This window comes from Silene latifolia, chromosome 9 (genome assembly GCF_048544455.1).
Source record: "Silene latifolia isolate original U9 population chromosome 9, ASM4854445v1, whole genome shotgun sequence".
Taxonomy (NCBI): Eukaryota; Viridiplantae; Streptophyta; class Magnoliopsida; order Caryophyllales; family Caryophyllaceae; genus Silene; species Silene latifolia.
Window position 1 is genome coordinate 135,400,192 of NC_133534.1, and position 14,101 is coordinate 135,414,292.

Consider the following 14,101-nt stretch of genomic DNA (forward strand, 5'->3'; position numbering starts at 1 on the left):
TAGCACATTTAGAGAATTCTTGACTCGTCAAACTTGGAATTAAACTCATAGTTCTAAGTTTTTTAATATAGTCAACATTCACATGACCTAATCTACCATGCCAAACATCAATAGACTCAACGAATATAAGCAGAAGTAGATGCATTATTATTAAAAACTCAATCGTGTTCAATACAAAAAGACCCCCAGAAAGATAACCCTTGCCCACAAATTCCCCATTACGCGACATTACAACCTTGTCAGCCTCAAAAACAAGTTTCAAACCAGCTTTGTTCAATAAGGCACCAGACACGAGGTTTCGACGCAATGAGGGTACAAATAAAACATTGGTGAGAGCAAGTGTTTTCCCCGAGGTGAGTTTGAGAAAGATCTTGCCTTTGCCTGTGATCACTGCAGATGAAGAATTACCCATGTAGACGCATTCCCCATCAGCTACCTCCTCGAACTCGGAAATAACCCCTTATCGGCCACGAGAGATGTCCTGGAAGCGCCGATATCAAGACCCATTCAAGAAGATTGCCCACCAAATTAGCTTCCACAACCACAAAGCAATGACATCATCAGTCACAAAGAACATTAGCTTCAAAGATTTTCTTTTCGATTACCGGTAGGCTTTGTGACCGATTTTCCCACGCAGGCGTAGCAAACAATGGGACCCTTTGGTTTTTGAATCTTAGCAACTGGTTTGGTATGCTTCCCTGGACCATTCTTCTTAGTCGACCCTGGTTCTTACCCCGACCAACCTTGGCCTTACCCTTACCCTTGAACTTCTCGATAAGACGGACCACCACGACTCAACCAGATTAGCATTAACAAAGAAGAACGAAGTTTTAACGGGTTGACTAACGGGTTTGTCTTTAAGGCGATTTGCCTCTTCGGTCCTCATGTGTCCTACTAGTTCTTGGAGAGACAGTCTTTTTCTTATGCTTAAGGTGGTTCCTATAGTCGGACCGGGAGGGAGGGAACTTTTCTAACAGAACATTAGCCACGAAAATGTCATCTAATTTCATACCCTCATTAACAACATCAGCACAAAGGTTCTCGTAGACATGAACTTGTTCCATGATGGGTTTCCCGTCAGCCATCTGAAATTCCAGCCACTTACCCACAACATATTTCTTTTTCCCCGCATCATCACCCCCATACTTAGCCTCTAAGCTTTCCCATATCGGTTTAGACGACTTATGAACCATAAACAGTCAAACAGTGGTGTCGATCATGTTGTTTAGAAGGCGGCATCTAACAAGTTTATTGTCCTTATCAAATTTCTTAATATCCTCTTCGTTTGACTTAACAAAGCAGATTAGCGGAGGGGTGTTCTCTACGGTCTCGATGAATGTGACCTCTTTAACAGAGCGGCGGGTCACTAAACAAAGACATAATCAATTTCCGTTGTTCGAAAAACATCAACGCTTTACGTGACCAACGCTTATAGTTATGACCGTCTAATTTCTCAAGTTTAGTCAAATCAGGAAGGGTTTTAGCTAAAACAGACGACATGTTACAGCAGCAGACAACAAGAGATAAATAGTTTTCAAATTGTTGTAGCAAAAACGAAGCAGTAACAATAAAAGGAGTAAGATCAGAATATATAACCGATTCGTAGTGCCGTGGTACGGAGGCCACCGCCTTGAAAACTATTTCGGCACGACCGTGGTGGCGATCGGCGATTCTTGCCGTAGTCCCCAAGGATTTACACTACAGCGCTTAAACCCGCCCACTCGAGATTAAGAGCTATGGAACGATATAATTACTTTACCCAGAAATTGTAAGAGAGGAAGAGAGAAAGATATTGTCATATATGTTTCTGATTGATGAAAGAAAGAAGAGCAGGAGCTCTTATTTATATAGAAGACGGAGGACTTAGTAGAGCCTAAACAGCTCCCTAAAACGCAGCAGTCAGTGGAGAAAATGGAGGAGCAAAGCTCTCAACCCACTAACTGCATTGACTGACCAAGTCCAAGTCCAAAACAGAAAATATATGACAAACCGCGGCCCAAAAAAGATAGGCACAGCCCGCCGCAGGCGATTGCCAAATCCCGAATCACGGATCCGGATCCGAATCCGCACGCTGTGCCTGTATGCAAGTGTCTTGTTGGTCAATTAAGCACCTCGCAAAGCTTCCACAAAAGCCTCCCATGACCCACTAGTGATATGGTAAGGAGGGTGGGTACATATAAACCCATAAAACTCCCTTTTCCTCACCAATGTGGGACAATTGGAAACACTCCAAAGGCAAAAAGCCCCTATATTTTCCAACAATATTTATCCGAATAAGTATCATCTTGGATTCTTGAGCCTTCTCAAATCTAGGCCAATTCGGATGTGGGTCATATTCTGCGTAGACAAACAAGTCTTAACAATGTAGATAGGTTGGGTCATTTAAGTTTGATTAGTTTTGTCTAACCTAAATATGATTTTGTTTTGGTTGAATATGACATTGTATTTTAGTGTGGATGTGATCGGGTATGTGTAGGTGAATGTGATGTATGGCCTTATAGAGTTATAGGCGCTAGAGCTTGTATAACATAGTTCAATGATTTAAGTTGCTTATGTTGGTAGGTTTATATTAACCCTATCAAGAAATATAAAGGATAATATTATATGTGTATATATTAAAATGAAAAAGGCACGAAGAACCAACAACCCGGGATTTTTACGGGTACAAACTCTAGTTAGTAAACAAATGATCTAATTCATCCCATATTTCAACTAAAACATGTTGATGTTGCTAGTCCTTTAACCAAGGGCTCTTCTTAGGGCTTTCAATGGTCCTAAGAGCTCTCCAGACAGCACTATTACACTTAATACCAGACCCAAAAGCTATTTGCCAAACTCTATCACCTCTCTTCACTTTACTATTAGCCTCTAAGTATGCAAGCTCATACCAAACACTACTACTAGATGTATTACCAAATCTCTCAAGTGTCCTCATTGATGCTTCCATATGCTCCTTGGACAACTCTAAATTCTTCTCGATTTCATCCAAAACATTCCGGCTTGTAGCTATGATGCAAATATGCTCGAATGCACGCTTGTAGTTGGGAATGTATGGCTTTGAGTTGGCCTTGTTTAAGAGTAGAGTAACGAAAAACTGAAATTGTTCCGAAAATGGGAGGACGAGTGGGCTAAGTGTAGTGATGTTAGCCTTAAGGGCATGTCCCCCAGCCTCTATAACTTCTTTGCTAACTGAGAGACCGAGTCTCCCTTCCGAGTCTTCTTTAAGGTGTACACTGTTGAAGCTCTTGTTGTCCATCCCCTTGTGGGTCCAAACCACCTAGGAAAAATGAACAGAAGAAATAACAGGAAAATGAAGCTGATTTTTATTGTTAAGTCATTGATACTAGGAAAACAAGCTAACATCTACCAAGTACTCCGTACAATTTTCAATATAGACTCACCTGTTTCAACTCATACTTGGCCTTCCAACGATCAAGGCAGCGATTTGTGAGCAGCATAGCAGCACCTCCCATTCTAAGAAAGCAATTGGGAAAAAGCATTTCTTCTTCTTTACCAGTATACCATGAATAACTAATAATTTCAGCACTTACAACAAGTGCATACGACCCTCGATAAACATTAAGAAGGTCTTTTGCCAAATCAATAGCGATGATCCCAGCAGAACAACCCATGCCACCTAGATTAAAGCTGCTAATATTGTGCTTTAACTTGTAATGATTTATAACCATGGCAGAAAGGGAAGGTGTAACGTTTAATGTACCACAATTGACTATCAGAATGCTGATGTCTTTTGGTTTGATGTTTGTTGAAGCGAAAAGATCATCCACAGCTCCGAAGATGACCATTGCTGCCTCTTCTCTGGAATCCTTGAGAGATTTCTCAAATCCAGGCCGAAAAATTGCATTTGGTAAGTAGGTCTCATCGCCAATACCAGAGGATTTCAGGACATTTTGCTGAAATCTTAGACTCGTTTCATCAAAATTGCCCGACTTCCTAGCTAAGTCAATGAAACTCTCTTTTGAGACCTGCATTCATTTCAATTGTACTGTTAGTACAGTATTCTAGTATCAGTGAAATAGGAGACCCTACCTCTACGCGAGTTAGAGGCGTGTACGCAACTTTGCCTCTATGTTGAAAATAAAGAATGACCTAGTGATGAAAATAATGTCGATATGCATGACTTACGGCTACTTCATTCAATCATTCATAATATAAGAAGCACTGAAAGTTTAGTGAACTATTTTTACTTTATTCCATTAAAAAGTACTCTGTAAAAGAATAATATTCAGGCATCTACAGATTTCTACTAGAAAGAATCGTAGAATATAGGAAAATGAAATGTGGGTACAAACTGTTCACCTTAAGCTGCGGCGGTGGGCAATAACAAGCAAAATCAATCAAGTATGTAGGCCTTGGAATGAGATCAGTATACAAGTAAAGGATCAAACACATAAACCCTACAATACTAGAGTTAATGTAGTTCAAGTCTTCCCAGGTGAGATTTCTTAGCTGAGAACCCAAGATTAAGGCCACAATTGGGCCTATAATTATATAAATCCCGTGATTAATCAAATATTGGTATCCAAGTTTAACATAATTGAGGTTTACAGAGTTTAAAAAATTGGGTAACCCTCGTTGAACCTTAATCGAGAAACTAAGAGATCCGGTGTAAGGACCGGCATTTTGAACACCCTTATGAACGATTTTCGTGGATAGATTTTCCATCTCGGTCGACATTGAATTGTTTAGATAATATGATTTAAGTTACATTGAATTTCTATGATAGGATGATTAATTGAGCATGTTAAAACCATAAACGGGTAGTGGTATATATAGTATTTAAAACAAAATAAAGAAGAGACGTTTGAGGTTTGAAGTGTGAAGCACAGGAAAGTTAAGGGAGAGGGGAGTTAACTGATAAACAGGAAGTATTTGTTTGCATGACACCGTATTACAAGCTGAATTTAGGCATCTTAAGAGCTTGGGACGTCTAGGATTTGTGTGTTGCACTAGTGTTGTAACTTGCTCACTTGTTTAATTTGGAGTCGAGGATTCGAGGGAGCTTGATTAGCCCTACAAAAGCTAGGCGACGAATATATATTACTAGATTCGATAAACAAATTCTGAATTGATACCTGATCAAAGACACCAATATCGGGCAATACAAGTAACTTGAGGCTAAGGGGTATCCAAATGTCATTTGATATGATTGCAAGAGGTAAAACTTCATATCACCATTCAACTCGAATGTAATCCATGCCTAAATGAAACCGAACTTGAATACATCCTAATCGAAATCGAATAGATGTTCTCATAAAACACTTCCATTTTATGAGATTTATAATTTATAAAATATAATTAAAAGGCTACCTAAAATGACAAATAAACTCAGTTAGACAAAGTCACATAGGATCCAAAAAGCCACCTAGATTAAAATTTAATGTGACGTGGCATATTTAAATGTGATGTTGCATATTTTGAATGTGACATGGCGAATTAATGTGACATAGATTATCAATTTATTATTACACGACATTAATTTAAATCATTTATCTATAAATTAATTTAATTCACTTATATCTATAATATGAAAGGATATTATCATTATTCTTAAATTAATTTTGTATATTAAATATATTGTCTTCCAAAATTTATATAACCCTTATAAATTTACATCAAATTTCATAATTTATAATTAATATTGACATTTAAATTGAATTTTTTGTAATAAAACATGTTAAGGAATTAATTAAACCTCTTCATATATTACTAAACACTCACCATTATTAACATTTTCCTATTTAATTCATTGTTTTTAAAAAATTTGTAATAAAACATGTTAATAAATTAATTAAACCTCTTCATATTACTGAACACCCACCATTATTAACATTTTCCTATTTAATTTTTTTAATTAAACATGGTAATAAATTGATTAAAACTCTTCATAATACTTAACACACACCAAATTAATTAAAAGTTTTTCCTATTTAATTAATTTTTGTAATATAATATGTTAATAATTTTATTAAAACTCCTTATATTACTCAACACCCATAATTTTCATTAACATTTTGTCCGATTAAACTCATCTCTTGAGGTCCTCGGCAATCAATTATCTAATTTAATAATACCACAAAATAAATTAAAAATTAAATTGAAATATGGGAATTTATGGTTGTGTAATGACTATAAAACCTACAATACCTATAATAGTTTCTATTCACTTTATTTATTTAAAATATGCCCATTTGTCATGAGTTTCTAAGTTGTGGATTGTATTTTAAGGTTAATTTATTTATTTAATTATATTGAGTATATTGAGTATATTTTAGTATTATTGTCGACTATTATTGTTGAGTATTGTTATTGTTGTTGTTTTGTCCAATAAAGTATATTTTAATTTGCTATGTTGTTGGTTTTATGAATCGTTTGCTTTATATTTGAATTCATGTTTTTCAGTTGGTTTAATGTAAGTGACTTACATGTGACAATGTTTTGATTCGTTTGTCAAGTTTTTGCCAGGTTGATGTTTTATCTTTTGGTCAATGTATTTTTTATATAACTTTAAAGTACCATGAAACGTATGTGAATGCAGATAAGGCAAAACATCACGTGGGTAATCTGAAGAGGGAAGAAATACAAAAGTAACGAAACTGAGGTAAAATTAAAGGTAAAAAAACGTAAGGTAGAAACTGATAAGTAATGGATGATTGTTGATCTCAAAATAGAAGTCTTATAATATTTCTTTTAATTTGTTATTAAACGTATATTGTGGTGTAATTTTACTATTATACTTTCCTGATCAACCTATTTGAATTTGTATTTTTGTATTCACGAGTATAATCATCTCTAACATCTATTTTTCTTTTTCATTTTATATGAACTATTATCAAGGCATGTAATAAAAGGAAGCGAAAGTGAACCTTCGGGTAAATATTAAATAGTATGATTTCTAAATTCTACTTCGTATCGTATGTTTCTAAGTTTATGTGTTTTTTTGTCAAAACAGGAATAATACATAAAACTTACTCTCATAATTTCCTAAAAAAAAAAAAGAAAAATAGCCTACTCTCATAATTAATGGTAAATAAATAAGTACAAATAATTGAATGAAAAATCTTTAAAATTTCACAATTTACTTTTTGAACCATCGTGACAATAATTAATCATTTTAATTATGTCATTTCTTCTTCCAATTTGAGTTTTCTTCAACTCCCACCTTTTGATTGTTTTTCTATAAAATTTACTTTACTTTTTTAAGTGGTTTATGCTTTTTTAAGCATTATAAGAGGATCGTTGATCTCAAAATGGTGATCTTATAATATTTCTTTAAATTTGTTATTAAGCTTATATTGTTGTGTAATTTTACTATTATGCTTTCCCGATCAATCTATTTGAATTTGTATTTTTGTATTCATGAGTATAATCATCTCTAACATATATTTTTCTTTTTCATTTCATATGAACTATTATCAGGGCATGTACTACAAGGAAGCGTACTAAAAGAAAGCGAAAGTGAACCTTCAGATAAATATTAAATAGTATGGTTTCTAAATTCTAATCCGTATATTTTTAAGTTTATGTTTTTTTTTTCAAAACCGGAATAGATTATTTTATAGTCTTTAATACTATTTTTATTTTTATATAGGATCGTGGACATAAGTATAACAAGAGATGGATCAAATTCTTGAAATAGTAATAAGGAACTTAAAAAAATTTATGAACCTTTTGGAATTCGAATTTAGGGAATATAGTTTTTTAGATTATTGAGCAATTGAAATGAAATTTAATTCGTAATACATGGAGTAGATACCGACCATACCGGCCATACCGTTGAATCGTATATAATATTTTTCTATCGATATAATAAATATTTTTCGGATGTAAATAATATTTGAAGCATGCACATGGTGATAAGACTTCAAAGATATTTCTATGGAAGGGTTGATGGGGTGGTCTGGAAATAATTTGGAGATGACTATATTGAGGTATTGAGTTTACAATCATATAAGGCGTCATTGAAGATTTTTCCATACGAAATTTATTATATACGGATGGTTTCAACTTTTAATATTTAAAAAACTCACTTTATTATATTGCGGAGTAAAACACACGTATATATAATGAGTCGTCTTTGTCATTGCTCAGTTGTCAAGTTTCTCAAAATTAGTAGCTACCACATTGTCATTTGCAGGATTTGATTTAAAAAAATAAACCAAAGTTGTCAAAGAAATAAGGTATTAACTAACTAATTTCTATGTATTTCAAGACTGTATATTTTTAAATGGATCAACAACTTATTGCTCGAACAAATATTAACAATACGATAAAAATATCAAAATTAAAACAGATAAACCCGTGAAATTCACGGGTCACAAACCTAGTTATTTCTCGATTTAGTAACAATGCTTTGAATTATTTATTAATTTATTTGGCAGTAGACAAATTCTGCAACGCAATTTTTCTCCCAAAAGAATACCATTTGCATACAATAGGCTTTAAAAAAAAAACATAATCTCTCTGACTCTCAAATTAAATTATCGATCATCATTCGATTGCACAACAGGTCTTGATTCATTATTAGAAATTACGAGTACTATTTTCTTCCCCTTTTTTTTTGGGCATGGGTGGTTTAAGGGTTTGTGGTGACCCAATGCTGGCCATGTATACCAAATATTGACCCTCCAAATTACTGAATCGCCTAGTTTGAGATCACTACCAATTTGTAACGACATGGCTCACAACAATGACCAATACCCCACCCCCAAACTGGCCGCAGCAGCGGAGATATCCCAAATAAAAACACCAGATATAGACCAATATCCAATCCAATCGGAAGTCCATACAATACCCAACTCGGACGGATCATTTACCAGGTTCGACAGCCTATATCCTCAGACTCAGAGGTAGATAACAAGAAAAAGTATAACTCTGAAAATCACAATCACACAGCTTACATCTGGATCATTTGAATTCAGTCCATACAATCTAATCCTACAAATCAGGAGTTGAACAGCTTCTTTGCACAAAACCAACATAAAAATGATCTCTTCCCACATTTTCCCCTACCACCAGAATAAATGAGAGCCTACATTGTACTTTTACATGATTGTTTTTTCAAAAACCAGGTGACAAACAATAAAAAAGATGGCACTGCACCTCACAGAACTAAAGTTTCAGGATTCACAGCATTGTCTGGAATAGAACAATGGCACTGACCAAAAACGACAGCATTCGTGGCAACTGTGCTGTTATCTCTGACCCTGAGTCTGAGGGAACAATCATGACGATAAATCTGCATGTTCCTTTTGATGGATTGGACTTTGTAACTGTTGCAAGCCCATTAAAATTACACGCTTCATCAACCTGATCATTTATCTGGTAATAACCATTGAATGCGTATGATATATTTTCCTGAGCAGTTAAGTCCTGACACGACCTTCCCGTCCCAAGGCTAGTACAGTCTCCCAGACTACAAGCATAACTCACACTATTAGCGATCCGTGAGTCGTCCATTTTAACTGACGGTTTTAGCACACACCACTGGTGATCTTCGTACTGTACACCCTTTGCTGGGACCAACCCCCCCGCTGTGGTGGTCCCCAGGTTGAGTCGGTACTTGGCTAGCCCGTCAAAGGTGAATATCCCCCAGTGTCGTTCGAAATACCCGGGTTGAATACTCTTTTGATCCTCGTCGATTAGACTAAACAAATAAGCATCAATCGGGCTTGGTCTCATCGGTGTGCCTTTACCACTTGCAATGTGAGACATGAAACCTTGCATGAATCTTTGGGCATAATTTGGGTTAGCATTTATGTCTCCGTCAGTCGGCCAACCAATTTCCCCAATTTTTATGGGCATGTTTCCAAACCCGTTTTTCTGTAGGGCCCATACTAAAGTGTCGTAGTTTGCATCAAACATATTATAGTAGTTGGTCCCACCGTCGTTTACGGGGGAAGCGTTACCGTCAAAGAAGGCATACTCGACTGGAAAGTTGGCATCCGTGTATAGACTTATGAAAGGGTAAATGTTTACAGTGAAGGGTGCACCATTGTCGCTTAAGAATTTGATAATTTGGATCATATAATCATGGATATCAGCTCGGAAATCACCGTCCGAAGGCTTGCCACTAGCACTCAAGTACACATCAGCATTGCTGGGAACTGTAACTTTGACAGTGTTGCTGTGGCCTGCCTTTATCAGAGCATTCTGAATGTTCCGAAGGGCAGGGAAAGTAGTTCTCAGGAAACTTCCATTATAAGTTGCCAAGTAAGGCTCATTACCAACTGCAACATATCTGTATATAGCATAGCAATAAATCAGACACATAGATGCAAAATCCTTTTTAAGAGACAAACGTACACCACCAATGCTGGTTAACTGGTTTTAGCCTAGTAATAGAGACGTGGGGTTTGTGATGGTAAGTCCATAGTATGAAAACCCCTACCCTTGTGCCAGCATTCACTAAAAATAAGGTAAATAAACAAGCCTAAACCAAAGACTTAAATACATCTTCTAAGTATAAAGAAATATGGATTCAGCTGTTTGAGATTCCACATCAAACAATCAGCAAGAATCTGTCCACTATATGGCAAGACGATGGTTAAAGAAACAAAGTAATTTTTCAAGCAGCTATTTTTTGCAGAGTTCTCAAGGAGGGGAAAGCAGCAGTACACACCAAGACAAAAGAAAGAAAAATCAATCAACAATTCAAGAGCAAAATCAAGCAGAATGGTTTAATTGTAAGTCAAAATCAAGCAGAATGGGTCAAGTGGATCAACTGCTACAAGGTAGTAATTTGGCTATACAGTCTACAAGTTGTACATCGATATTGATATTTCATAGATACAAGGAAGGAAGTAAGGGAGGGAGGGAGGGATAACCTGATATTGACATGGTTGTTGTTAAGATGTTCGGTAACGTTATCGGAAACCCATTGTTCAGCAGCCTTGGTGCTAGTAGCAAGAGTATAAAGCATGTCATTAGGAATACCAACCATAACCTCAATACGAGTCTTACCAATAGCCCTTAAAGTATCATAATCAGCATCAAAAAGCTTTACTTTTTGAATACCATTATCAGCTAACATTTTAACAACTATGTTTGCATCTAAAGGATGGCTTGCTTGTGTACCCCAGTTTGCACCTATTCCTTTCACTTCATTCACCATTATTGATATCTCCCATAACATCCCTAATATCACTGCTAAACTACACCATCGCTTTTTCTTATTCTTCTTATCGTATTCACCCATTTTTCTATTCAAAAATACCCTAAATCCCCAAATAAACTACACTTGAACAGCTAAACCCTAAAATTACAAGCCTTGGAAACAAATACTGAACAAGACCCACTTATCTTTTCAAGAAATTTTATTGAAATAAGTGTTGGAAAGAGAAAAAGACAATAGCTAAATAATAAATCTGTAAACTACACACAAATTAAGGGAATAGGAGAGTGTTGGACCTACGCCTTGAATCTGTTAGCCGTTTTTATTTATCTTTTCTCGCATCTGTTATAACATGGAGCAAAACAAAGGGATCAGGAAAATAAGGTGAGAAAAATGAAGACGAGTTGAAGCATATAAAGAAAGAAAGTGAAATGAATGAAAAGAAGAATTAGTTGGTTTAATGGAAATATGAGTATATATATATATAGTCACATAAATTTAAACTTTGATTCAGGTGGTAAAAAAAAAAGAGACGGTTAAAAAGCAGTTAATGTGCTTTAACTTAAGAAAGAGGCATCTTGTTTGTGGCACTGCAACACTTGGAGATGAGTCAGATGACCACTCATGCTGTCATTTTACTGAAAGAGAATCTTTTTTTTTTTTATATCAGCAAGATGGTTGAGTTTTGTCCTTTTGAGTTTTGAACAAGTTATGATGTTCTGGTGAATGAGGTCATGTCCTTTTGAGATGACTTGAATAATTACGCTATGTAATAAACCCAACAATCTCTCTACTTCCTTCTATTTACTAAGCAATTAGTCTTACTTAAGACCAAGTATATCCGTCTTATTAATAGGACGGATTATTTTGATATCAAATTATAATAAATATGGGCCGAATAATAAGCAAATGGGTTGGCAGTTGGCATTTAATGCAATTGTAGACTTGCGGCTGATTAGGCATGCAATGCTATTAAAGTGACTACATTGTTCCATTTTGCATTCTTTATTCTTTATCCTGCCACACACCCCTCCATCATGTCTACCTCTTTCATTTCTCTCTTTTCTCTCCCCTCTTTCATTTCTCTCTCTTCACTCTCTGGAATTCATCAAAAAAATAAAAGTTCATAAAAGTCCATAAAAATTCATCAACTAAAGATTAATTTTTGCCCAATAATCTAGACCCAAAACTCCTCTAAAAAATCATCTTCATCAACACAAATGAAAAAAAAATAATGGTAAATAAATCACCTCTAAAAAAACTCAAACATCACATGCAAGTGTCGAAGATGTGTCATTGAAGCAAAAGCTATGGAACACGACGTGATAGGGTAAGAGAAGACGAATCTATTTTTTTAACCTTAATTTGTGACCAGTTAACCTTGATTTGTCTTAAAATATACAAGTGTTGATTATATTACCAATTTGGTTGAAAATCTTTGGAACATAAAAGTTGTGACTTTTTTTGTTTGAAAATCAAATTGATGACTCCGTTTTTCAGAATAATGTAACCATTATTTTTAATGGGTTCATAAAATCCATTTTTACCTTTTTGAATTCATAAGGACAACTTTGTATCCAGTTTTCCTAATTATGTATCCATTATTGGTTATGACTTTTTTATGTAATTTTAAAGAGTTTAAAATGATATCAATTTGGTTGAAAATGTTTTCAAAGTATGAGCGATAACCTATTTCGTTTCACAAACAAATTGATGTATCCTATTCTCATGATAATGTAACCATTATTTTTGTGACCCTTAGTTTGTTTAAATTCATACATGTTTTCATATTTCCTCATCATTTCTCCAATGTTAATTATGAAATTAGATCAATATAATATATCGTCATTTTGCTTAAACATGTCTTTAAAACCCGAAGTGTTACCTTGTTGTATTCATAATTAGTTTTATGTCGCCAATTTCAGAATCATGTATCCTTAGTGGTTATGAATTTATTGATTATGTTTGTTGGTGATTATGTAGATTTCTTGTGGTGATTATATTATTATTTATATTGGAATTGTTGTTATTTTGGGTGTGATAGTGGATAGAATGGGTGGTGTATGATGGAGTATATAAACCACCTGGTTATGTTTGATGGTAGTAATCTTTACATTATTATTTGCGTTATTTAAAGTAGTATGGCTGGACATGTAATTAGTTTGTTATATATTCGTAGAAAAATATATCCAACCAAAGGCAGTACTCAAATTATTGTTATACTTTCGTAGAAATCTTTTCTATTTCACTGATATTTTTACTGTTTTTCTAACATTGCAGTTCCGCCTTCTTAGATGGATGACCACAAAATGCAACCTCAAACTTGTTTTCACATCTCCCTAATGACATGGACAAAGGTGTTGGAGGCTTTTGTATGTGTCAATATCGTTGTTCATGAGGTGGTTCAAGCGGAGGAGATTGCTAATAAGACACATATGACTGTAATATTTTGATAAGTAGTTATATCTATAGAAGATGTTGACAGAAAAGGACAGAATGTTACCAATTATACGAAAAGACAAATAATTCTTAACGTGATTGCAAATAATGCAAATAAGAGTAGATAAATCGAATATTTATTTTGGTGTAATATGTGCCCACTAAGAACATATATGAAACCATTTTTATTTTATAAGCTTGTAATCTGAACAAGTAATTATATGTATTACAAAGATGTTCCCACGGAAGCGTAATACGTTACCAATTATATAAAAAGTTAAATAATGTTGTTACAAACAGTGTAAATATAATTACTAATTGGAAGATTTATTTTGGTGTAATACGTGCCCATTAAGAACATATATGAGACTATTTTAAATTTATTGACTTGTGACCTGAACAAGCAGTTATATGTATAACAAAGATGTTTCCACAAAACCATAGTATTAGAGCTGGGCACCGGTCCAAAACCGGACCGGACCGGATCGGAACCGGAATCGGCAAAATTCACGGACCGGGACCGGACCG

At 34.8% G+C, this 14,101-nt stretch overlaps 2 protein-coding genes and 1 long non-coding RNA gene across 3 annotated transcripts; 1 reads left to right on the top strand and 2 right to left on the bottom strand.

Annotated features, from left to right (window-relative positions):
* Nucleotides 1–2,588: 2,588 nt before the first annotated feature.
* On the bottom strand, nucleotides 2,589–4,776 carry LOC141600092 (3-ketoacyl-CoA synthase 15-like). The gene is made up of 3 exons (XM_074420278.1): nucleotides 4,321–4,776; nucleotides 3,402–3,986; nucleotides 2,589–3,277 (listed from the first exon to the last, which is right to left on the bottom strand). Exons 1-3 carry the CDS (start codon nucleotides 4,696–4,698, stop codon nucleotides 2,732–2,734), a joined length of 1,509 nt encoding a protein of 502 aa, XP_074276379.1. The 5' UTR covers nucleotides 4,699–4,776; the 3' UTR covers nucleotides 2,589–2,731.
* Nucleotides 4,777–8,875: 4,099 nt separating this feature from the next.
* Nucleotides 8,876–11,718, bottom strand: LOC141600093 (glucan endo-1,3-beta-glucosidase 6-like). The gene is made up of 2 exons (XM_074420279.1): nucleotides 10,848–11,718; nucleotides 8,876–10,261 (listed from the first exon to the last, which is right to left on the bottom strand). The coding sequence occupies exons 1-2, from the start codon at nucleotides 11,216–11,218 to the stop codon at nucleotides 9,148–9,150; spliced, it is 1,485 nt and encodes a 494-aa protein (XP_074276380.1). The 5' UTR covers nucleotides 11,219–11,718; the 3' UTR covers nucleotides 8,876–9,147.
* A 444-nt stretch (nucleotides 11,719–12,162) lies between these two features.
* On the top strand, nucleotides 12,163–13,821 carry LOC141598302 (uncharacterized). The gene is made up of 2 exons (XR_012523407.1): nucleotides 12,163–12,464; nucleotides 13,415–13,821. It is a non-coding gene; the product is annotated as an uncharacterized LOC141598302 (long non-coding RNA).
* The last annotated feature ends 280 nt before the right edge of the window (nucleotides 13,822–14,101 follow it).

Excerpts from the sequence above, each read along its gene's own strand:
- LOC141600093 (XM_074420279.1), bottom strand. The coding sequence starts at position 11,218 with ATGGGTGAATACGATAAGAAGAATAAGAAAAAGCGATGGTGTAGTTTA. Across the intron at positions 10,262-10,847 it reads AACAACCATGTCAATATCAG|ATATGTTGCAGTTGGTAATG; the intron begins GTTATCCCTCCC and ends TGCTATATACAG.
- LOC141600092 (XM_074420278.1), bottom strand. The coding sequence starts at position 4,698 with ATGTCGACCGAGATGGAAAATCTATCCACGAAAATCGTTCATAAGGGT. Across the intron at positions 3,987-4,320 it reads GCCCACCGCCGCAGCTTAAG|GTCTCAAAAGAGAGTTTCAT; the intron begins GTGAACAGTTTG and ends AAATGAATGCAG. Across the intron at positions 3,278-3,401 it reads CCAAGTATGAGTTGAAACAG|GTGGTTTGGACCCACAAGGG; the intron begins GTGAGTCTATAT and ends CATTTTTCCTAG.